Source organism: Pararge aegeria, chromosome 13 (assembly GCF_905163445.1).
Source record: "Pararge aegeria chromosome 13, ilParAegt1.1, whole genome shotgun sequence".
Classification (NCBI taxonomy): domain Eukaryota; kingdom Metazoa; phylum Arthropoda; class Insecta; order Lepidoptera; family Nymphalidae; genus Pararge; species Pararge aegeria.
Window position 1 is genome coordinate 16,219,094 of NC_053192.1, and position 27,577 is coordinate 16,246,670.

Consider the following 27,577-nt stretch of genomic DNA (forward strand, 5'->3'; position numbering starts at 1 on the left):
AGAACGTAGTGGTATCGTGAGATTACGTTATTCTCGATCATTCACTCCGGCTTCTGGGATTGGATTGTGTCTAATAATTTTGGTTCATAATTTTGACTTAGACGCGGCCAAACGTCTCTAGGAAGTAAATGTGGAAGGAACAGTGAATTAGTAAAAAGTGACGATATCCCTGGCCCAGCGCTGAGCGCTGTGATTCTAAGTGTCCCCGGTAAGTGATCCCGGGATCGATTCCCAGTTGCGGAAATTTCTTCAAATCGGAAATTTATAATTTCTTAGTTTTCTCTGTGCTGGTCCAGTGGAAGGCTTCGGCCGTGTCCAGTTACTACCCTACCGTCAAAGTACAGTGTGGCGTAGAAACCGATTAGGGGTATGGTTTGAATATAACTGCCATACCTCTAAAAGGTAAAAAAAGTCAAAAAAGTGATACTGCAAACGTGGAATCAACGTTTGAAATCCTCGTAGCTTTAGTTTTAAGTTAACAAATGTAGTTCCATCCACCATCATCTTACTGCGATGGTAAAATTTGTAAGTACGCATTAATTGCTCCTTAATTCTATTTGATTAAACAAAGTTTTATATAGACGATCAATTCTCAAAACTATTATTCCCATTAGAAAAGAAATGCGGCAGAAATCGTGAAGAATAGTCATGCCTTTGTTCTTTAATATGTCTCCTACTTTTTTTTTTCTCTTCCAGCCATAAGTTATTCTATTTTACTCTAAACGAAGGCATCATCATCGCACTCAGTTCATAATTTTCCCACCGCTGGGCACAATGCCTCGTTTTTATATGACAGAAGAATTTGGCGCTTTGACCCTCCACGCCACTAGAATACCTACTGCTTTAACGAGTGTCACTAGTATTATCACGTGACAGTGGCAATAGGGGCCGTTGACAATTTGAGCGCCAATTTTTTACCTAAAATCGTGTACTGGGAATTTCTTATAAGAAAGACGAAGTATCCAATTTTTATTTGAATCGAAACAACGACAAAACATTTGTACAGTCATGAATTTGAAAATGATTCACGTACATATTATTAGGCAAGACCGAGACGTAGCGGTCCTCAAACATTCTAAAAATCTAAATTTGAAGTTTAGGTACAATTTAATACAAAATTTCTACGCTAGACGAATTCTCAACAGCGCCCTTAAGTCACGTACCCTACGTGGAGAGGAGTCAAAGCCAGTAGTTGGCATAATTTGTCACAGACTCATTTTATTGCGATCAATTGCCGGATATTTCAATGCATCCAACAAATAGTTCTACCAGAATGTTTAAGACAACAAAAAATAATTTTAACGAATCGCAAAAGTTTATTTTAAGTTGGTATTATTATATATGTGTGGCTGTTATAGCACAGTGGTTGGGGCTTCGGACCGAGACCGAGTTCGATACCCAGCACGCATCTCTAACTTCTCGAAGTTATTATGTGTTAGTTATGTTTTTTTTTTAATTCAAGTAATAATAATATCACTCGCTTCAATAGGAAGTGATGGTGAAGGAAAACATAATGAGGCAACCTGCATATCTTAAAGGAGACCTGCATTACTATTATTAAATTATTATTCAACTTGGAAATTCGCTCGCTGCAACAATTTTGTTGAAATTAGGCTCAGAGATAGCATGCATCCCGGAGACAAATACGTTATATCCTAGCAAGTTAACAGTGAACTATCACGCGGGTTTTAAAAAAATATTTTGCTTTCATGCGTGGCTTATCAGCTTAACTCACCTTGACGAAATCTTATTACTAATATATAAAACTGAAGAGTTTGTTTGTTTTTATTTGACGCGATGATCAGGTAATACTGGCACGATTTAAAAAAAAATTCTGTTGGATAGCCCATTTATCGAGGAAGGGTATAGGATATATATCTTCACGCTAAGAGCAATAGGAGCATAGCCCGAATGAAGAAAGTTTAAAAATTGGGATTTTTTTCCTTTTGAGAGCTCTCGCTGCGTGCGCAACGTAAACGGTTACAGTCTTCGATTAAAATCGATAAAAGCTGTTCCCCCTTTAAAAGTGCTATAAAAAAATCCGCAACAGCATATATCTATCTTATAAGTTTGACTTTCACGCGGACGAAGTCGTGAGGTACTGCTAGTTATACGTATAGTATTACTAGCGGACCTGTGCGACTTTGTCCGCGAATGAGTCGACTTAAAAAAATAGTCGTATGTCCAATATAAATGAATCCTAGCTTGAAACCTATATACTAAATTTCATGAAAATCGTTGGAGCCGATTCCGAGATTCTAATTATACATATATATATATATATATATATAGAGTACTACACATTATACATATGTATATTACTCTTTATAAATCAAAAGCTGAAATTAACAATCGACTTACCAGAAACGGTCATAAATTAGTGATATCTGTATATCGTCTGCGAAAGGTGCAAAACTCCTTTGTGGGGTTGAGTATACGCTTTTACAACATAATTCCTAAGGAAATTCTTGACCTACCAATGCATACATTTAAAAAATGTGTAAAAACGCATCTAGTACAGCGAGGTTACTATACATTTGATGAATTCCTCAATGACAAGGTAGAATGGAAGCAGCCAGCCTCGCTCTCATCTCCGACAAGAAAGCAAAATGATTGTAAATGTTGATGTTGGAAAAGAGCAACTACTGAGTTTCTTGCCGGCTCTTCTCGGTAGAATCTGCTTTCCGAACCGGTGGTAGAGTCACACAAACATACATACTTGACGTTTCAAAAGTGCTTATAAAGTAGGCCTACTTGAAATAAATGAATTTGAATTTGAATTTATATATATATATATATATATATATATATGTACATATATTTATCGATAAAACACGAATAAAATGACATTTTCTAAAAATAATATAAGATAAGATACATACATTTTATTCCGGGAAAACAAACAGGATTAAAAAAAACAAAACATGAAAGCTAGTAGGTATAACATAAATTGAATCAAATAACTTTATTTCAAGTCCGTATACTTATAACTTTTCTAAGCCTCTTTTGGAACGTTAAACTCTGTAACTTTTTAAGATCATTACATTGCTTTCCTTGAAAAGGATCATTAGACTTTGATATATTTTTCTTTATTAAATTCGTATGTATTTATATATATTATTCGAATATTATATACGTAGCTGTATTATTTTAAATAACTGGGTCACCATTATTTGTACAAATTTCGGCTTACCGTAGTTCGGAAACTATGTAAAGTTGTGGCCGACCTATTATCATAGCTTATCCCATTCTCCTTTGATAGAGGTCCAAGCAATGGGTCATTAATTTAACTAAGCTAATGATGATGACAAAAATTTCTGTTGTGAGTGTAGCACTGGGTTCGGAATGTAAATTCTACCAAAGATGGCGCCAAAATTATCTTTCTAGAAGATGGTAACGAAATTATAATAAACAAGTATTGTTTATGCGTATAAATGAATTGCTTAAACTTTTATTTTATAGCTTTTTGTCAACCAAATGGAGCAGCAACCCTACTTTCTGTGTCTAAGGCCGCTGGTTCGATTCCCACAGCTATAAAATAATTGTGTGATGAGCATGAATGTTTTTCAGTGTCTTTGTGTTTATCGGCATATTATATGTATTTATGTATATTATCTTAGTACCCATATAACAAGCCACGCTTACTTTGCGTCTAGATGGCGATATGTGTATTATCGTAGGGTATTTATTTATTTATGTTTTGATTGTTATTGGTTGAACTTTGGAAGAACAATTTGAATTTATATAACCTGTTTTGCATTTTATAGAATTCTTGGGAATAAATATATACTTAACATCACGGTACCCGTAGGAGTCCATAAAGAAGGAAAATAATCAGAAAGAAAGCCAAGCGAAACAGATAAACTATATTTTTCGCTTGGCTTTTACTTTACATTTCCATAATCCTTAGTTAGCGAAAAGGTATCTTAAAGGTAGCTTGAACTAAGGAATAACTAAAAATGGTAGAAGCTTTGGCATCAAAAGATTAATTACAATATTATGACTAAAACTTGAACCATCAAGCAAGAAATTAGAGCAAGACATTTAATTAAACTACCAAAAACTTAATCCATCAGTGTCAGAACGTAATACGTGTTGCGAAACATAAATCATTTCGGCTGCGCCTTTAAAAAGGTGTCTGTATTAGAGAGAGATAAAACTTCTTTAAACTGAATACCCACGCAAATATTCGCTTAGTTCTTACGCAGCAGTATGCGGTTTGATTCCTAGTTTTGCTTTATTTCTTAATGTTACAAATTGCTAGCCTGCGATTTTATCTTGCGTAAAATAAAACCGATTCACGGTTTTATTTTAATCCGTCTGAAGATAAAAATATCATAAAAGTCCATCCTCATCCTTCATCCTTAGTAGCATCCAAACATTTGAGGGGATCGGTTGAGTATCTTTAGTATGAATAATAATTCTATGCTTTCCTCATTGGCTTAGTGGCAGGCATGTTCGACCCACCGTGTCCTAAATTTGATGCCAAGATCGCGCACAAAAGTGTGAGGTAAAAAAAATATTATAAATATTTAGTGCAAAAATTAAAAAAAAAAAATGGGCCACCCTTATCTCTTAGGGGTTGAAAAAATAGAAAGTGATTAATTCTCAGATCTACCAAATATGCAAACTCAAATTCAAATCTTTATTTGCGTAATTGCAGGTTAACAAATTTGATCTTATAATAAAACATAACAAGTACCAATCTATGGCATGCAAATTATAATAACACTGTAATAATAATAAATGTATTGTTCAATTCTATACAAATTTGTCAGAAAATTAAGGTATCAAAACGGTAAAATTAAATAACAATGTCAACTTAAAATTAAATGAAACGAAAATATTATTTAATTTATCAATAAAGTTTTTATAATAATCGGTCAAGCCCTTTCCCCTGCCCTGCCCTTTCGAAGGAGTCCCCCCCCCGAACAGTACCTAAATATGACACGAGAACTTTATGTAATAGATATTATGTCAGCAAACCAAACAGTTCACTGGCGATTTTATGTTTTAATTTAAGTCTTAAAAGTCGCAGCTGAGAGTTTGTCTAGCTGAATACTTGTTACGAAACATAAATCATTTAGGCTGTGCCTTTAAAAAGGCATCTGCATCGCGAGGCGAAACTCCTTTACCTCTTTCGTCCGTACACCTGTTCAAGCATTTTCCTCCAAAATGTTATTTGAGTGTGAGTTCTCGTGACATTTCTTACTGAGTGTCCTAAGTTGGCCGGGGTCCAAATATCTGTTTATCCAGCTTCCAACTGAGAGGTAAAGGTGTTACGGATCTACGATAGTTGAGATTAGAGCGCATGAAAAATTGTGACTCTGTGAATAGACGTCATTTGGAAAAGCGATCCTTAACGTGTTAAAAACTAGTGGTTTTGATAATCAAATAAATTGATTAAATAAATTACTATCGATTGTATACTAATTAGTTTTCAGTCTTCAATACCTACTCTGAATGAAACCTTATTTAACAGTACATTAATTTTTCACCATTCGCGGCCTATTCACGTCTGACTGCTGGTTATAGAGCTGGTTTTGAGCCCATAACACTGCTTCAATGTAGGTTGGCGAACTTTCTTTAGTTTTGTAGAAACAATTGGATCGGATTGGATAAGTTGCGAGTGCGAACTATTTACGCTCGTTACTAAAAATTTAATGTAATCAAAAATTTTCAGATCGAATAATAAAATTACTAAGTAACTCTTTTCCTACATTTCCCTGTCGCTATAGATGACTTTACTAACTTTATTAATCTGATCTGAACATTTTGGATAATATTGGTTAAGTATTCATTCTAGGTATGGGTCTTTAATTTTTTACATACCGTATTAATATCATAAATTGGAAATAAATAAATAAATAAATAAAAATAATTATTTCTAAAAAATAATAATTTTATTCGTTTGAGTTACTTATAAATGTTCGTGCAGCTTCGTGACATCTTTCCGTTAAAAATCCCTCAGTGTCTGAAGACCAAAGTCTTCGAACAGTGCGTGTTGCCAGTGATGACCTATGGCTCCGAAACATGGTCGCTAACTATGGGCCTCAGAACAAGGCTCAGAGTCACTCATGTGGAGATCCGTAGAAGAACCAGAGTTACCGACATAGCTCAACGAGTCGCGAAGCTGAAGTGGCAATGGGCGGGGAACATAGTTCGGAGGAGGGATGGACGTTGGGGTCCCAAGGTGCTGGAATGGCAGCCCCGTCCTGGTAAACGCAGGGTTGGTCGACCCCCGACGAGATGGACGGACGACATTAGGCGCGTCGCAGGTAGCCGCTGGATTAAAGTTTCTTAACTTTTAGTTAGTTAACAAGGTAAGATGAGCCAGCCTGATACTCGATGGTTTCAAACATTGAAGCTGGTTCAATGAATTTTCATACAAACAGTATTGCTATAAGGTTCTACTACCTATAGAAATCTCTCTCTCTTTATTCCCTATTAACGGAAATATATTTAGTCCAACACCCGCCCTCTACAACTCTCAACTTTTAATGAAGGTACTTGAACGCCACGTAGGTCTGTTAAATGCAAGTTGTAGAATTTTCGTTTAACTAACTGTTGCGATTAATTGCTTTTTAAAATTTGGCGTTAGGAGAATTGAGTGGTTTAATTTGTTTTTGTAATATTTTACTATGGTTTTCTTCTTAAATTTATCTTTCTAGGCTTTTTGTTGAGTTTATTTTTTGAGTTCCGTAAGGTTATTTTTAAATACTTACTACTATTTTTGTATCTAAATTCATCTTAATATTATAAATGTGAAAGTGTGGATGTCTGTTACCCAACCTAGCAAAAACGGCTGAACGGATTTGGATGAAATTTGGCATGCATGTAGCCTTTGACATGCAAAAGAACATAGGCTACCTTTTATCCCGATTCCTTAAGTAGAAAAAATTGTGGGAAAATGGGAAAATTGAAAATTGTTTACGAGATAAGCCGCAGGCAGACAGCTTTGCAATTTGATATGCATGTCACCTATGCTATGGAAAAGGACATGTACCTTCTCTATATACCGATCTCTAAAATAGCTCCCGTGATAAGATTGGAAATTGTTAACGAATGAAGCTTGATACTAATTCTGAAGTCCAAGCAGACGAAGTCGCGGACAGAAGCTAGAATATTATAAAGGCTAAAGTTTGTATTTTAGTTTTGGCTGAAATTTGTTACAGACATAGAGATAAGCTACTTTTTATCCCTGGAAATAAGAGAGATCCAACGAGAAAAAATACCTTAAGCCACGCGAACGAAATCGCGGGTATCAGCTAGTTAGGCGATGTATGTATTGTTGTAGTATATTTAAGTCAAATTTTAGGATAAGGTTTAAAGATAATTATTACTATGAAAACGGTGATATTAAAGTGAAATTTATAATTTCCAAGCTTAGTTCTAGTCTTAGGTACAACTAAGATCGTAATATTTTGTTTTAGATAATGCAATTTTATGTTACTCATTAAACTTAACTTTCATACATGCAAATGCAATGCAAAAAAAATTTTGTTTAGTAATGAAAACCTACAAAACACGTTACTTTAAATTCTATTCTTTCCACCCTAATAACATTGCTATCCACATAATATCATGTTACTCCAAGGGTCAGAGTGTCTATTTCAGGATTGATGCTTTATCCAAGAGGTATCAGTATTATTAAATTGAATACTTAGAAAACCGATCTGTTACCCTTATTAAGACAGAGGACGGAAACTTTTCGTCTATAAGTAACTTACTAACAAAAATTCGCGTTCGTAACGCAACTAAGAGCTGGCGTAGTATAAACTTTTTCTTTGTGAGAGGTTTAATCTCATTTCAGTGACAAACAATGTTTATTTATAAATAAAAAGTATTTTAATTCTTTATACATAGTACTTTCATAAAAAAACGTGTCGAGTGATAACCTAAATGAATCTAAGTCTGTCGTTGGTCTGAATTACGGCTAGAGTGAGACTGGAGGAGCCTACCTACCGCAGCCATATGCATGAGAGAAAGGGAAGCAATACAGACTTGTGCCGTAACGCGTTACGTAACGAAGCGGTTTACCCTCCTATAAGAAGTTATCACTTCAACTATGAATGTATTTTGGTTTAAAATATTTAACTTAGGGAAGACCTTTAATAAATTTATTCTCAATATTTTGCTGTTGCCCTATATTTATAAAGTTTTAATATGTATGATGATATCTAAGCAATTGTGATATTTGAGTGTTACTCACTTGCTTCTTTAGTTACAAAAACGAACTTCAAAACATTAATGAAAGAATATACCTACTTTTATAGTACACCATATAAACATGCAGCAAAATTGTACCTATACAACGAATATCGGCTAAGTTTTAAATAAGTTCTTATTGACTTTGCCTCTCGGATTTCATGGGGCAAGGCATTCCAAAACTTAACAGCCTGAATATTGAAAAAAATATATATATAAGGTTATTCAGCCAAGTGAACTCGGAGATGTCGCTTCCGACGGATAATATCATATTTGTAAAATGAATTTCGTTACCATTTTACGTAACTTTTTTATTTCTTTTTTATTTAAGCTAGGCAGAACCTTAGGGTACAATTAATAATATATATAAGTATTAGCTGATGCCCGAAAATTAGTACGCGTTATTTTTAGTATGATAACATCCCGCAGAACCGTAAGCAGTCCCTAAGATATATTCGTGTAAAAGTTTGGTTCAGCTTTACAGTCGTGTAAAGGTATTTTTAAAATACCTCCAGAAGGTTACCCTGTTGTTTTTCGGGTTAAAATGAATTATATGTCCATCTCCAAGTCGCAAGCTATCATAATCATCATTAAAAACCCATTAAAGGCCCGCTCCAGGACACGGGTCTCCTTCTAGAATGAAAACGGCCGTCGACCGCAACGCCGGCCGAGAGCGGATTGGTGGACATCACAACCCCTTTGAGAACATTATGGAGAACTCTCAGGCATGCAGATTTCCTTACGATAATTTCCTTTACTGTTAGAGCAAGTGATATTTTATTGCTAAAACGCACTAAACTTAGCGTGTGTGGCGGGGTTCGATCTCAGTGCCCCGAAAGGTTATCACCGTTTCAAACCATATATATGCCAAATTTCAATAAGATCTCTCCCACGGTTTTGCCGAATATAGGTAACAAACATACACACTCTCGAACTTATAATATTAGTATGGATAAATAGGGCATGATTTTGCAAAACGAACTAAAAGAAATTGAAAAACTTGATGGTTCTATATGAAATCACACCGTTCAATGGCCACGAATGCACGTCCGGTCTCCCTGAACCAGTTCCATTCAAAGAAACCTATGCGTGAGGTGCTTGTATAGCTCACCTGTACCTTTTAACATTCATCCAGCCAAAAGGGAATCTAGAGCGGAAAACACTGCGCGTAGTGCCAATTTTGTTTATTTATTCAAAATGTTTTGTTTATTTATACGACTTTTTTTATTTTATGAAGAACTAGTTGTGCCCTTTGTTTTTGTTGTGAATTTTTATGGAATGGTTGAGAAATGAGAAACAAAACAAAGAATACATTATATATGTCAGCGAGTGTTTTCCTCACTTTCGGCAGATGGCGCGGTCACTGGTACATCGATCGTTAAAAATACTGTAGTTTTGCGGTCGCGGATATGTGACTGATGCAAAAAATAAATAAAAACAATCCATGATGCGGATTATATATCATGCTAAAATTTCAGCTCGGTCGGTGCAGAACTTTTTGAGTTTTTGAAGCGTACACAAACCAACATAACATTTTTATATATATAGACTGGGATAATGAATTTCAAGCAAACGTCTAAGTTCACTGTTCATCGAGACTGGAACGTCAAATAAACTTAGAACCACCTAACCTAAAATAGGTTTACTAATTATTTCAGTTAGATGTAAGTTTTAGTGTGTACATTTTATAGATTTAGATAGATATATAAACAAAAAATACATTATGAAAATTAAGCTTAATTTGCTATACCTACTCAGCCCAATCAAGAGAATCTGTACGGTGTACTTGATAATTTCTTCAATCTATATTCCACACCTAACAAATCTTCAGCAATGTTCCCTCATTAACCGACACAGGAAGTGGAGGGTCCACTGTCATCCGTCCCCTAACATCGAGCACAAGACCATGGTATTTGGAACTCCCTACAAAAGATATTCTACGAGTATGTTCAGCAGTGGACGTCCATTGTTGTACATGTTGATGTTGACCAAGTCCTCTTTAATTATTTCACTGATTTTCTTACCTTAAACAACACGCTAACTACAGCAGGTACCTAATGAACTATTAATACCGAGAATTAATCACTTTTAGAACTATCTTATAATATGCATAACACTGTTATACATCGTTTAGTATGGATGTTTACTTATATACAGATATTATACAGTTTTTACTCTCATTGTTAAAAAAAAATTTGTTACTTTGGTTTTATAATTGAAATCACTGAATTAAAAACATACAGAATATTCAGCCAATATTGTATGTATTTAATTGTGTCCAAATACACAACGCCCAGCGCATGTATCACTTTACATCCGTGGAATGTTGCTAGGTCACAATTTTCTTCCCATTTTCCCATTTTATGGTGAACGCTTAGACAATTAGAGTTAAAATAATTACTGTCAACTGCTAAATGACATTTAGTGACTAACCTTTTGTTGTTGTTTAAATATTGTGAAAATTGACATTATTTATTTGTAATAATAGAATAATTTTATAATGAATTTATGAATTCATATAAATTATAAATAAATAAATATACTACGACAATACACACATCGCCATCTAGCCCCAAAGTAAGCGTTGGTTGTGTTATAGGTACTGAGATGACTGATGAATATTTTTATGAATAATATACATAAATACTTATAATATACAGATAAACACCCAGACAATGGAAAACACTTGTGTTCATCACACAAACATTTTCCAGTTGTGGGAATCTAACCCACGGCCTTGGACTCAGAAAGCAGGGTCGCTGCACACTGCGCCAGTCGGCCGTCGAAATTAGCATGATATAATTTATTATTTAATAAATACTTCGTGACGCATAACGTTAGTATTTATGAATAAATGACTTTTTTCTATTGACTATTGTTCGAGAAACCAATATAAAATAGAGTGGTTTTTGGTGCTTCAATATTGTCGTGAAGATTTCTGTACTATGTTCGTAATTCTGTTAATAAAATAATGAAATAAAAAAGCGTTCACCTTTATATTTATAAAACTTTAACAATGGTCAGACAAACTTCGTAGCTATATTTTTCTAGTTTTCTTTCGTGATGAGATCAAGGAGCATAATAGAATTAACCTATTTTAGTATAATTTATTACACTTTTAAAGTGTCCGTAATATACGCCCGTCCATCACACTTATTTACAAGCTGCATTTGCATTCATACATTTGCATTTTACATTTGGTGGAAAGTGATAAAGTTTTAAATTCTTGGTAAGTTTTGCTTTTGAATCTATTCTGATATAGTCTATTTTGTTTTGTGTGAAATAAGGAAAAGAAAGCTGCGCAAGGATTGTTGTCATACAAAGTTAATATGAAGTTCCTATTTCGGGGTCCCAAGTGCTGTAAGATGAGGTTGAAAGATCTTAAACTATTAGACTAAGGTAGTCAAAATTTTCATAGCAAATTTGCTTTCTGCCTATATTTGGCGAAGGACAATCTATATCTATGTCAATTTTATCACAAGAAAGCATTTCATTTCATTAATTAATTACCGAAAGTTTTAAGGTATTTGTCAGTTTTCCCGTCAATAGTATTAATTTTAGTCCAACATGGCCGCCACCACAAAATGGCGGAATATATTTTCTAACGATTCCGTAATTATATTTATATATCTTTGACTAAAATACGGCTGTCCGCTTGAAACGATCCAGTATTCCTAACAATAAAAACATTACTGAGCATTTTGGTTATTTATTTTTTTATTAAAAATTTTATTTAAATATAATATTTCATTTATACCGAACTCAGTCCTTGAAATTATCAAAAATATTAACGTCGCATAATAGAAAAAAATAATAATCTTATTAAGCAACGTACAGAAATAATGAGCTCCGTCACAAAAAGAAATGGAATGGAATGGAAATTTTGTGTCAAGCGTGACATGCATCTATATATCTGTCAAGATCGTACCTGATCAACTAAACTGTGATACGAAGCAGGTTGTTTACCTGACGAGGGCAGTTGGCTGAAAGCCAGGCTTCACGGAACTCGGACGGAAAACAAATGCTCGGATCTTCTTGACGGATTCTGACGATTGTTTCCAACGACACTGTATCGATATCGATGAGCTAATGCATGCATATAGTATCTCTTAACAACAATGCAAGCCAATACACTCGACTTTCACTGCGTAGAATTAAGGAAGTCCCTTGAAATAACAAACATTATCCCGTGGCTAGTGGCCGTCTTGAGAAAGCCTACTGCTACTTGCTTATTTATTATAAAACTATTGTCTTCCTTTTTTCTTATGGATACGCGAGTGCACATATTCAGAGGCACAAATGAGGTGGGAGGGGCTTAGATTATCTATTTGGGTGGGGTGAGCAAGGTATAAAACGCGATACATTTGGTAGAATTTTCACATCTCCTGAGGATGCCCCGGTTTCGGAGTGAAACGTGCGTAGATTGCCGAAGATCTGTTTGGTGTGGAGTATAAGGATTGAAGAAATTATAATTTAAACCATACAGATTCTTCTGCTTTTCGTGGAGTATAGCAAATTAAGCTGAATTTAATAATATACGCGAGTGCAGTTGTGGTCAGAGCTAGTCGATACAATAATAATAATATAAAGTGAAATTATTATTTTTTGTGTTTATTTGTAATTGATGAACCTTTGAATTATTTGTAAAGACTACAGGGTCAATATTAATCAGAAGCAGGAGGTATTCGTAATGTAATAAATTGTATCACCTCTTTCTCACAAATTATCAAACAATATCTTAAAACAGGAGGTATTAAGATTATTGGAAACTTTATTGGTCTATGTGATACAAAAATACGGCATTACTTTTATGTATAATTATACTGTTTGTTTCCCTTGAAAAGCTAATAAATGAATAAATAAATAAAAAAAATTGTTTAATTCGATCGCCTACTCTCAAAGTCAAGATAAAAAGTAATTGTTGCGTGAAATGCATAATTCAAATAATCTTATTATGATTTAAATTAACTAACCCAGATGTGACGCGCAATTAATTTGACGGCCGATTGGCGCAGTGGGCAGCGACCCTGCTTTCTGAGTCCAAGGCCGTGGGTTCGATTCCCACAACTGTAAAAATTGTGTGTAATGAACAGGATTGTTTTTCAGTGTAAGTATTTATGTATATATTATTCGTAGAAAAAATATTCATCAGTCATCTTAGCACCCATAACATAAGCTATGCTTACTTTGGGGCTAGATGGCGATGTGTGTATTGTCGTAGTATATTTATTTATTTATTTAATTAAAATTGCTGTTAATACTAAAGATTCAATTGTTTTATCACTAAAGAGTAGGTAATTCAAATTCAAATTCAAAAATGTTTTATTCATGTAGACCTTATCACAGGCATTTATGAAGCGTTCATACAGATATGTTTAGATAATTGTGTAATGGTGATAACTTCGTTCGACAACTTAAACCTAAAGCTGCAAGAGTTCCAAACGCTCCCCGGTCTAAGAAGAGCCCACAACGAACTTAGCAGGCTTTTTTTTTGTTATCACCATCTCACAGTCAATTAAAATTTAGCTATGAAGTTAGTTATAATTAAAGAAGAATATATTATATGGGTTTATGTGTCAAATACAAGGTAGTTACTAAAGTAATACAAGTAGTAAATGTGTTTTTATCAATTTTATCAAATATTTTAATGATTTCACACACACTACCGTGTATTTGACACATCACGCATATAAACTTCTCTTAATTATTTTTTTTTAAACAGCCGAATTGACAGTGTAGCCATGGCGAAATATGTGATTAAAGAAGTCTAGTCTTTGACAATAAGACCTTAATAATGTTCAAACTTATATATGAACGAACGAAACGGTATTCACGGTACATATCATGATTTATTCTTCACTCTCCCATCGGTGCATTGTGAGCTGCCTACGTGAGCTAGCTTATACTGAGCTATTGAACTGAAAACAATTGCTTTAACTCACCTCAACTTGCTTATTACGGGTAATGGTACCAATGCCACAAATCATATTCCTCGGACTATTAGTGCCCCACGGCTGGGAAAATGCCTCCTATTTTATAGGAGACTAGCTGTTGCCCGCGACTTCGTCCGCTTTTGTTTTTCGAAAGACATGTGCCTCATAAATGTGGCAGCACTTTATGTATTAAGGATAGCTAAGCCTGGTGTAAAATCGTCAAACATTTTCGTCCCCTCTCCCGAGAGAACTGAGCTTAATTTCGGGATAAAAAGCATCCTATATTACTTCTTATACCTTCAGGAATATGTGTACAAAGTTTCGTGATGATCGGTTTAGTAGTTTTTGCGTGAAAGCGTAACAAACAAACTTACTGTCACATTTATAATATTAATGTGACAGTAAGTTTGTAAGGGATGGGAGCATTGCCCACTACTGCATTTGCGTTTTTATTGTCACATTCATTTATTAAAGTTTGTTACTAGTACAGCAGCATCGTTATATTCATCATATTAATTTAGTTATTTATTATTTTATGTATAATATACATAAAACTTATAATTTACAGATAAACACCCGGACACTGAAAAACATTCATGTTCATCACACAAGCAATTTCCAGCAGTGGGAATCCAACCCACGGCCTTGGAATCAGAAAGCAGAGTCGCTGGGATTCGAACTTGACCCTCTGAAATTGAAGTAGAGCTCGTACCCAATGCGCTATCACCGCTTCTTCAGCCTTAATCGAGTGATTTTCGAGAGTGAAAATCAGTTGTCAGCAACCGTATTTTACGTATTAAGTCCCATTTTACAATACTGTAAAGTAAAACTCAACAAGTGACCTATTTAAAAATGTTAAGTAATCCTGTAAATAAACTTCGACTTCCAAAGGCCGTGCCTTCAATAATGCCTATACTGTGCAAGTTAGTGACGAAAACGAGGTAAGCTGGCTCTAAGCCAGGGTTAACAGCTATTGGACTGAAAATAAATGCTCGGCTGTACTTGACCGATTCTGACAATTGTTTTAGAAGACACCCTATCAATTTGGAAGCTTTTGTCATCAATAGCGTCGATGAAAACTTACTTGTGTACATTCTATATGATTTATACATGTGTTTATGGGCCAGATTGCGAAAATAACAAGATTTGAACGGAGCTCCGTATAGTAATAATGGTTTGAAGTTAATCTCGGTTATGCAGTGTAGCTCACTTCTGTACTAATTTCTCAAAACTAATGCCTTTAATCATCTCTGACAAAATTCATAAGAGCCTTATCAAATTAAACCAAAAAAAATTAAATCTAAATGAATTTGAGAATGAAATTAACCATAAACACTAGAAATATGGACTCCACCAACCACCAAACATAAAATAATATGCTTTGTATTTGATAACCTCCTTCCTTCGAAAAACCAGAAATACGAAAAAGATGTTTAAAGGTACTAAAAAAACAACTCTACTAACAACTCTACAATTCAACAACTTATTCCTAAATTATTATTTAAGGAGTTTCAAGTTGATACATTGCTATAGCTAGTTGAAGAAAATAAGGATTTCATAAATTTAATAAAGATTTCCAAACATCAATCATCCACAGTTTCCTTTGGGAATCATGAAGGCCAACAATCAAATAAAATACAATAAATAAAAATAAATAAATTTACTACGACAATACACACGTCGCCATCTAGCCTCAAAGCGTAGTTTGTGTTATGGGTACTAAAATGACTGATGCATATTTTTATGAATAATATATGTGAATACTTATAAACACCCAGACACTGAAAAACATTAATGTTCATCACACAAACAGTTTCCATCTATGGGAGTTGAACCCACGGCCTTGGACTCAGTAAGCAGGGTCGCTGCCCACTGCACCAGTCGGCCGTCCTCATGAAGAAGTATATATAGTGGATGGAAGTAAAAATGTACTCATAACGAATCAGTCACACATTTAATAAAACAAACAACCGGACAGTGAAAATCAACAATTAAGGCAGTCCATGCCAATGAAATTTAAATCATCTGCTTTAAACAAAAAATGCTTGCACCAGTAAACGATAAAACAAACTGCATTCAACATATGGAAAAAAACTGCACGGGCCCTAAATAAAAGTGCATTTTATGGTTAACATGATATAAGAGGTGCAGGGGTAGAGGTAACGACGCTTCAAAAGCCGAGTTCAAAACCAGACGGCAATTTTCCCCCCATAATTATTATGACTGCCACAAATTGACGCGGATATATCGAGATAGGTGAATTTTTAATCCAATAAAATTATTGGGGAGCAAAAATTTTATTCGCACAATACATCTCCAGTTTATTTTTGTACTGGTACGGTAAATTGCGCAGCATTTTTTTTTTCAATAAGAATTACGTGTTTCTGGGTCAATTTGCTTTCGTAGTGTGATGTTTTAATTTTTATTAACAGCGAGACGATTAATAAAGGGGCATTATAGTGTACTATGTTCATGTTTCGTTGAACATTTTGATTTATATATAAATAAACAATTATGAAACGAAAAATCCATACACATTGATAATTACAGAAATGTATTAAGAGATGTATTAAGACATCTTAAAACTATAACCAAGAATACAATCTTACGGTATCTTAAATAATAATTTGAGGAAGAAGTTCTATTACATATGAATAGAAACAATGTGTACGATGAAGTGCTAGTAACTTTAAAGCTTGAATTCAATCGAAAATTGAAAAATGACTGCTTCAACCAAAATAAAACTTCTTGAGTAAGCAAATTACACATAATAATTTTCCAAGAACAAAACTCTTTAAACAAATGTACGTACTCAAAAAGGGATTTAAAACTGCATATGAATAAGCTAAAATAAATTCCTACTATTGCTAAATAACCTTAACACGCTCCGCAATTTATTTCTCCGAACGTGTAAGTTGTTTGTAATTTTCAATACAAATTGCTGTTACTAACGAATCTTGACTTTAAAATTTAAAGTACAAAAATAGTTTTAAAATTTTTTTCTTGTTCCAATTTAGCTTAACATAAAGATTGTAAGGACACATTCAACAGAACTTCTTATTCTTCGGCCTGAATCTGAATAAGTGCATATGATTTCTGTTACGATTATAAACCTAATAACTACTCGTATATTTGGAAATGAACGTTATAATAACATAATTATTATGCTGTGATCTACTCACATTATTTTGACATACCATGTATTAAAAAGAACCTGATTGACATTTGAATGTAAACTTCATGTTTAGGGAAACCAACTCAATGGTGGGATATTTATCTAGAAACTCCCCAAGCTCTGGAGAAGTTGCTAGATTGACACTTGTAGCCTTGATGCTGTAACTTTTGTCTTCGTTTTTATTTATTTTTAATTTAGCTGGAATAGTACAATTGTCGTCAACTAATTGGGAAGCATCTTCATCGTCTCATTATCACTTTCTTATTCCGTGGTTATCCTAAGATTACTCCGAAGCAATAATTATAATTATCCATAATCTTTTGAGCTAAAACTTGCAATTCTACTTTCTCCTATTCAACTTTAATATTCGGTCAGGCATTAAGTAATAATGAATAAATGGAAATTATAAAAACACTATCTTTCTCACTATTCATAAGTTATACAATTTTAAAAGCGAATACAATTTAGTATTTGTAGGTATATATAGTGTTGTTTTTTTAGTAGTCAGTAGTGGCTCTATTTTTGCTAATTTACATCCATCTAGTTTTTAACACCTGCTTTCAATGCCTCTTACATTGTAACATCGGTCTAGATTTGACAAACTACAGTACTAACTGATACACCTTACATTATAAAATAATTTCCACAAATAAATGAGACACGTCATAATGTAGCGTTGCCATTTCAATAGCACTGATGCTATCGCTATGATATGGCTTCTATGCAGAACTTTACCGACACCTACATTTCAGAGTTCTCAATAAATAAGTGACAGTATTGCGTGTATCAATGTTCGGGTAAATTGTAAGCTAAACTGATAACTTGTTAACTTTTTATTCATATTATCCAATCCATTTTGTAAATTTGTTACTTATTTATTATAGAAATACGTTATAGACTGCGGCTCTTTCTTTATTAACTTCATAATTTTATTTTTATTTTTTTTATTTTATTACCAACATAGAGTAACTACTTAATATTTTTGTACATCAGCTAATATATGTCTACTCGAAAATAGGTTATAAATATAACTTATATTTTATTTTATTTCATTATAAAGGTAACGTTAGCTTGTTGATGTCAATGTAGGAATAATCTGTAACTTTAGTAACCGATTAAGTTTTTTTACTAATTCAATTAAACTGTCCTGCAGTAATGCAGGCTTTATTTTTATTTAACGTATGCAAATCCATGATGTAACCATGTTGCTAATCAATTTAAAACATTTTTTAATCGTCGATGGATATATTTATTAACTTTAGTGTCGTCTTAAGTCTTCTTCTTACACTCACTTCTATAAGCCATCATTTCACTATTCAAGTACAAAGTTTAACTGTACTAAACCAATTTACCATATTAGTACACATAATTCTTAATGCAGTTTATTAAGAATTATATGTAGGTACTATACTATTAATCGTTTGTGCAGCGGGATGCAATAAAAAGGTTCATTTATTTATTCGTAAAAAAAATTAATTAAAAAGCATCTTCTGCCTAGATGTTTTTAATAGCACCGCACCTAAATTTGGAACAATCCTGACCCTTGATTTACCTTCACAAACAAACAAAGAAGAAACACAGAAAAATGTGCACTTTAAAAATATATGCCAGAAAGTGCGCTATTAAATTTTATTTAGGAACCGGAAAACAAAACTTTAGTGTAAACGTAAATTGTCCCACACCGCGACACAGTTCGCTTTTAGGTATAAAAACGAGGCTTGAATAGTGCAACAATTAAGAATAACAGAAAAATACGTGCGGTAAAACCTTTTGTACACAATACCACAATTCATAACACTTAAAACCACGGCGTGGGTGTTCTGAAATCCAGTATAAACTGTTAAACGTTCTAATTTACGGCACTAGGGTTTGCTGTACTTACTCGTAGTTTGGAATTGTGCCAATTAGGGAAAGGTGGGGAAGATGTGGGACCACAATCCTGCTCAGGCTTATCACTTTACTCATTCATCAAACGCAAAAAAGGTTTCTTTATACTTTGAGCACGAACTTAGAGTGTGGCTTTGAGAACCATTGCTTTAGTAGCATATATAACCGTAGTTTTTTAAATTATTTATCCAAGTTTTAATAGTTCTATTCACCTTTTTTAATAAACAGCTTTCAGGTCAACCTTTCTAAAGGTAGAAACTGAAAGTAAGTAAATAGCCTAAAGGTTTATCTTCCTCAAGCTCTCCTCCTCCAAAATATTTTTATACATCACTATTAATAACTCGTGGCATTTTTGTTTGTAAACGGAGTTGGCTACAATTTTGTACTAAGATTTGTAGTTCTCAAAACCTTCCGAAGAAGGCAATGCTCAATAACCTCGCAATAGTTTTTATTTACCTATAACTGGTTCTCTATTGACTAAAATATGCTTACTTAGATAGATAGTACCGTAAATTGAACCAATAATAAAATTCGAAATATAAAAGGTTACCACCTTAGTAACTGACCCTACATTAGTTTGTGAATGATAAATATAAGTCTTAGGCCTTCCTACTGAATGCCACCAGGGTTTTAAACCCTTAAATTGCCAAGCTCCCAATTCTACACTAATGTAATCGACGATAATATAGCAGAAATGTTGTAAAGCGGGTATAAACTTTTGATAACTAGAAAGTATATAAAATGCGACAGATATATTTTTCAAAAAGATGATAATTTTTACAGATTTACTAATAATAATTCATTAATAGTTTTCAAGAAGTAATACTCAAAAATAACGAGATCCGTAGAAGAACTAGAGTTACTGACTTAGCTCAGCGAGTGAAGAGGCAATGGGCAGGGCACATAGCTCGGAGAACCGATGGATGTTGGGGTCTTATGGTGCTGGAATGGCGGTGCGTTGATCGGCCCCCAACGAGGTGCACATATGACATCTGGCAAGTCGCTGGAAGCCGCTGGAGGCAAGCAGCTCAGGACTGTTTATTGTGGTCGATTGGTTGAATTGATGATGATGATGACGTCAATTGGTTGAATTGATGATGATGATGACGCAATTGGTTGAATTGATGATGATGATGATGAAGAAGAAATAATTAAAATTATATTTGATTCAAAGCGTTCCTTTCAAAGATTTTTCTTACATTTTGTCAGTGAGTATTTGTTAAATATATAATAAATACGGGAGCATTTACTGCACACTTTAGCCTTGTGTTGAGACTCAGACAGCGGCCTATTGGTATCCTTAGTCGTTATTAATTATTATTTCTCACTCTCACTCTTTTAAGAGCCCCTAGTGTATCTTATTAAATAAACAAATTAAACGTAATGCAGATCTATCTAATTTGTACAAATTTCGACGTTTGGTTCAATTAATAATGGTTATTTGTAAAATAACAAATTGCGCTAACGTGAATGTTACACTAATTTTCATAAAAACTCACAGCCTCAGTGTGAGTATTATAAACTTATGTATATAAACTTACGTACTCACTAACTGGGCTAGTCAGTTAATAGAGTTTAAAATAACAGATTAAACTTAAATAAAGAGCAATGTCGGCATTTGTAATCCAATATAATCTGTTAAATTTGTACATAAAATTCGCAACTTACGCCGTGGCATTTTAAATTTCCTAATTCATGGCAGTGAGGTTTTTGGTATCACAAAGCAGAACATTGTTTTGTTCAGTGTTCCCAGTTTGGAAGTGTGCCAATTAAGGAAAGGTGGAAGTAGTTGTGCCACGACCTTGCTCAGGTATATCACCGTTATCGTTACTTCTGTCTACGTATGTTCTAGCTTGGCGGAGATGTGTATTGTTTCTAGCTTTGTCTTATCTGGAGGTTATGTCACAAAGTACGGGGGATTTGAATGGGTTGTTATATCCTCTTTAATGTTTAAAACTGTAATTATTTGACTCTTTATCTATTCATCATCATTATACGCATTGTATTAACGTCCCACAGCTTGGCACTGGCCTCGTCTTTCGTAGGAGGAACGCTTTTAGAGCATAAACCCACCTTGCTGCTCCAGTGCGGTTTGGTGGGCTTTAACGAATATTATCAAAAGTTATCGATAAAAACCGCTGATTTAGACCACTGATTTGAGATTAACCTTTCACAAGTCCAAAATTTGTTGGTTTGAACGTTTTTCTTATTGCCAAATGTTATTAAAATATATCTTATTATTATCTGTAACCTTACCCATTCGCCGCTTGATATGCAGTCTTATTTATCCCAAGGAAACCTTTTTATCCTGCAGAAAACAGAGATAACAGACATGCAGAAACTTGGCCACTCCACCCGAAAATTATTAACAGTATAAGTGACACCCATCCAAAATAATGAATTCAATAACAGTGTACCAAAATAAAATGTATACGGACCGCGTATCGGGTCCAATTAGCGGTAGGTATCCGTCCCGTAGTTAATTGGTACAGATTCATTTGCTTATTCATCAAACCATTTTCCAAGGGGTACCGGTCAATAGCAATTTGTTATTCTGAAGGGGGCGCTTAATGAATTTTTTTTTGTTATGTCGTGACTACCCTTCAAATCTATGCGGACATATAATTATTACTTAACACTAGCTTATTTCCGTTTTCGGTGTGTGTGTGTTTTTTGCATAGAATTAAGAACATACAGAAACCGTGTACACGACTTATATTGAAGCATCAAAACCACTCCACTATAGAATGGTTCCCGAAAAAACGGTTAGTCACTAAATGTCATTTAGCAGTTGACAGTAATTATTTTACCTCTAATGTTCTAAACGTTCGCCATAAGATGGGAAAATGGGAAAAAGTTTGTGAGCTTGCAATATTCCGCGGGTGTAGTCTCTGCTCTTTTTAGTAGCCTCAAAGCATGGACAGCGAGATAGCTTTATCTCGAATTATATTTCTGCCACTCATGTGTGCATTTCTGTTTAAAATTTCATTATATAATGGTTTACAATTATAAATAAACTCCGTGCTTGCATTGAGGGTATGCAGGGTGTGCATACCCTTAATGACCGCCACTGGTGATAAGCAATGAGCAGATGATATAGGTACAATGAAATTCTGAGCACAAGGCCGTGGGTTCGATTCCCACAACTGGAAAATGTTTGTGTGATGAGCACGAATGTTTTTCAGTGTCTGGGTGTTTATATGTATATTCTAAGTATTTATGTATATTATTCATAAAAATATTCATCAGTCATCTTAGTACCCATAACACAAGCTACGCTTACTTTGGGGCTAGATGGCGATGTGTGTATTGTCGTATTATATTTATTATATTATATTTTATATTTAATGAAAAAAAATCTCCAGTACTAGTTATAGAAAACTTAAGGATCGGCATTGTAAAAATTATAAAATGCGTACCTTTAAGTTTTTACAAGTGGTACTGGTATTTTCTTGGTTTTATATTATCTGCGTACCCTGTGCATACTTTCTATGCACGCCGCTGCTTATCACCTGTTTCGCTGCTGAGTTTGAGATGCTGGAAATTAACTGTGTACATATAAAAGATAGACGCAGCCTATTGATAAATTTTAAGAGTACACACCTCAGTCCCCTGCACTTTGAGCTTCATATGGTCTTCCCGGGTGGTCTTTCCGTCTTTCCGCTTCTTCCAACAGTACCCGTCGCGTCGATAGCGAACCTTTTTGCGGCTGTACAGAAGCATCGACCCACTTTTCGGTCTGCAACAATAAGAAAATTAAAAATTACTTGCTGTGCACGCTTAATAATTTCAAAGTCAAAGTCAAAGTCAAATATTTCTTTATTCAAATAGGCACACATATGGCACTTTTGATGCGTACATGACATGTAAAGTATAACATAGAAACGAGATGATGGCGATAACTAAAATCGTCAACTTAAAACTAAAGCTACGAGGGTTCCAGAATCGCCCTGGTCTAAAAAGAAGCCCACAACAAACTTAGCCGGTTTTTTTTTGTTTCACTATCGCACTGTCACATAAAACTATTAAAGAACCTATCTGTTTTGAGCAATAATTTACACCCAAGCATTTTTATCGTTGACATAATCCTTAATACTATAATAGGACTTAACTATAAGCTTACGTTTAAATCAAACTTTGAACTTTTTCAGAGACATCTCCAAGATATCGAGTGGTAGTTTATTGTAAAATTGTATACAATTTCCTTAATGAATAACTTATCTTATGTAGTCTAGTATATTGCACTTATTTTTTATGTAGTCTAGTAGTATTTTTTATGTAGTCTAGTATAGTGTACTATTAATACTAATTATATCCATATTACTTAGTACCTAGAAGTAACGCTTGTGACAGAGATCGTTCGGGGAAGTACCTACTACCGCCATGCTTATTTCTACCACAACGCAGCCTTGTTGCAATGCTGTGTCCGGACTGGCAGCAAGGGCGTGGCTACCAGTGTGACAGGCGCATAAAATAGACTTTACATATTGTGTCAAATTCGCTTAATATTATCATTCAAATGACTGTAGTTAATAATATATATTAGTGACTTGGACTTTCTTCTTAGTTTTACTTTGTGAACTGACAAAATCAAACTCTATGTTATGTCCATAAAAATATATCAAAATTTAAAAAGAAAATGCACTGTAACAATATAAATATTAGAAGCAAAAATAAACTCGTTGTGCAATTTACTAGGCTACACGAAATTGCAAATTCATTCAAGGGCAATTGTATATTATTTTATAACAAATTACCAAATGAAATCTTTGAGTTGTCTCTCAATAAGTTCAAAGTTTATATAAAACGTAAGCTTACAGAAAAATCCTATTATAACATTAAGGATTATTTAAAAGATAGAAAAGCTTGGGTGTGAATTGCTCTAGCTTCATAGCTTAATTTAAATTTACTGGAAGATGGTGATAACAAAAAAATAAATTTACCCGGCTAAGTTTGTTGTGGGCTCTTCTTAGACTAGGGCGCGTTTGGAACCCTCGTAGCTTTAGATTTAAGTTGGCGAACGAAGTTATCACCATCCCGTTACAATTATGTTAACAAATATGTATGAACGCTTCATAAGTGCCTGTGATAGGCCTACATGAATAAAGAAATTTTGAATTTGAATTTATTGCGTATACTGTAGTAATCGTATGATATACCGTAAAAAGATAAAGTAAAAATGTTTGATAATTTATGCACGGACATAATGCGTAAAAGCCCTGGTTATATTTCACCCAACCAGAGACTAAAACAGAGACCCACGACCACTGCCCACCACTTTAAAATAAGTAACCACAAAAGCAGCGTAGCATGCAGCCTATAATACACTCATTTATTGAGCTGGCTCAATAAATAGGGTCAGGTTGATTGGCACAGGGCAATATACGTTATATACGTCACAGGATGTGTACTTTACATTCCCTGCAAAGTGTTTCTCTGTTAATAGGTAAGGTCACTTCATAAGGCAGTCTAAATCACTTGATAAATCAAAGAAAGCTGTCAAAAATCACTATAGTTTAAATTAAAGACGACTTGTAATAGTATATACTGTTATTAATGTATTTATATCATAAATGTTAAAGCATATATTAGTTTTTTATATTTATTATATTCTGTATTATTTAGTTGTGTAATCTAGTTCAAGTTTTAGTGTGTAGTTATAAGTATGTATTATTTTTAATATGCGCAACCTGCAATTCTTTTGTTTTCCTTATCCTAAGGTTGCCTGGAGGAGCGATATGGTGATATTTTAAACACGGCTTCTGTCTTTGTTTTTTTATTTAAATTCTTCTTCTGTATTTCGTTGTGTGCAAATAAAAAGTATAAATAAATAAATATGGTTCTTCAGGTGCGCCATTCGCGTGGTCCGTCTAATATTACTATAAAAATATATTTGCCATATTATAAATAAGTATAGTATAGACTTTGCTCGCGACTTCTTTGCAGATATCATAATTCTAGGCCCTCCGCAGTTCTAAGTACTAAAGCAAAGAAGCGAGCAGGGTCACTTAATTCTGCCAAGTCAAGAAACGACCATCAGAAATTAAACCTCTTAAAAGTTTCTCAAACCTCCTAAAGCACGTTGTTATTCGAAAGTACAAATATCTAACAACGTAAGAAAAAGAAGAAGAAAGGACAAAACACTCCCAAAAATATGTCGTTACTCAAAAGAAAAATAAATTTTATCAAAGCAATTTATAACAATCAAAAATTAAAAAGACACTTCGAACTCTTAAAACTGGTTCGGAAGAAATATACTCAAAAACGACAAAAAAGACAAGCCTTCTTTGAAATCTATGTAAAATCTCGTTGAGATAAAAAATCAAAAACGATAAAACAAAATGAAGTGAGATCTAAAATTTCACAACATGTCGTTGTTTGAAAAGAAAAAAACAACACCAAATTTTTTCCAAGAAAATTCAATTCTATATTCGATAGAAGACAATCTTCTTAAACATTTCAATATTCTAAGGTAAAAACATCCAAAACAACACTAAGATAAGAGATCTCATTCTCAAAACATGACGTTATAGTTGTTGGAAAAATAAAACAGAGTTTTCCAAGCAATTTATAACAATCCACCACCTGATTGAACGAGCGCATCGCTCATCTTCGGATCAGAGCAAGCAGATGGATGAATGGATTACGGTGAAATGGATTTGGCAACAGAAAAACGGTGAACTCCAAACCCGGGCATTTTAATCAAATCATTCTGTAACAGTGCCAGTATTAAAATATTCAATCATCGGTTTTCGAGGGGTTCGTGTACGATGGATGACCTAAAGACCTAAAGGTTTTTAGGGTTTTGTATCGAAATGGTAAAAGCTGAGGCCTCATGTGCTGCTACTGAACTTCAGATATCAGTAACTGCTAATTCTTTATAGCGGGCAAAAGAGTAAGTGAAAAAAAAGTTAAATCATTGAAGAACGAGTAGAGAAGAAAGACTAGATAGATTTTATTGGCCCGGGGCTCAAGCCAGGCGAAAGTATATTGGAGTCCAAGGCCGTGGGGTGTGATTCCCGCAACTTCACGTTTGTGTGATGAACATGACTGTTTTTCAGTGTCTGCTTGTTTAAATGTATATTATAAGTATTTAAATAAATATACTACGACAATACACACATAGCCATCTAGCCCCTAAGTAAGCGTAGCTTGTGTTATGGGTACTAAGATAGCTGATGAATATTTTTATGAATATAATACACATAAATACTTATAATATACATAAAAAAACCCGGACATTAAAAAACAATCATGTTCATCACACAAACATTTTCCAGTTGTGGGAATCGAACCCACGGCCTAGGACTCAGAAAGCAGGGTCGCTGCCCACTGCGCCAGTCAGCCGTATTTATATATATTATTCGTTAAAAAATATTCATCAGTCATCACATAACAGTCGTAAAATAAGCTATGCTTACTTTGGGGCTAGATGGCGATGTGTGTATCTAGGACTCGAGTCCAGGTCAAAGTCTCAATAATCTTAAATTGTTTAGCCTTAAAACAAAATCACTAGTTCAAACCAAGGTGAGTCAGGTAGCAATAATATATATTTGTAGTCGCCGATGATTTGTTTATCTTATCACGATGTAATAAAGGCGGATCGATAAATCACATTGGGGAAATTGTTATGGATGGCCCTCGGTAGATTATCTTTCGGGGAACTCGCAATCATCCCTCCTTTGTGAATACATAATGTTAATATTAATATCATTGTATGCTATTCCGTAATTGTAAGAGATTAAGTTTGCATTGTACTCCATTTGATTAATAGGTTAAGAGATCGAATCCTGAACGAAGTTATTTCTACATTTTGAATCCCTTAATGTCATAAGGCATAAGTTTAAACAATGTTTTAGAAACATCTATTGCAGTGAGGTTAATATGCAATTTTCAAATTTCCTAATCACATGGTTGTTTTTGTTTGGAAGTAACGCTTTCATATCTCGCAAGTTAAAAAAAGGAATGTTAAATTGTTTAACGACCTTCCTGGTGTAGTGAGTGCTGTGGTTTTAAGTTGAAGGTCCCGGGTTCGATTCCCGGCAGGACAATTTTCTGAATTTTCTCTGGTCTGGTCTAGTGAGAGGCTTCGGCAGTGGCTGGTTAACACCCTGCCCCTAAAGATCAAGACCGCAGGCAACAGCGAGTTCATCAATAAAGCTATTTTTCTTTATTTCACTTTTCGACCTAAATGGGTAAGTTTTATACCCCTTTTAATCGCTAATTGAGTAGCCGCATGATATTATTCCTGACCCTCTCGCAGAAGTTTCTCATCGCATAAGTCATAAGGTACCCTAAAAAGTGCCAGTATGAATAAAATATCGGTGCTGAGTAATCCAAAAAGAGCAAACTAAACAGCCTTTTGAAAAAGCGC

General features: G+C 34.2%; 1 protein-coding gene across 1 annotated transcript in view; it reads right to left on the reverse strand.

The window, feature by feature from the left end:
* The window catches only part of LOC120628618 (calmodulin-binding transcription activator 2), a 243,522-nt gene that overhangs the window by 49,423 nt on the left and 166,522 nt on the right, over positions 1-27,577 (reverse strand). The window contains exon 4 of the mRNA XM_039897082.1: positions 22,807-22,942. Coding sequence (XP_039753016.1) covers positions 22,807-22,926 — 120 coding nt within the window. The 5' untranslated portion in view covers positions 22,927-22,942. The remainder of the gene's footprint in view (positions 1-22,806; positions 22,943-27,577) is intronic.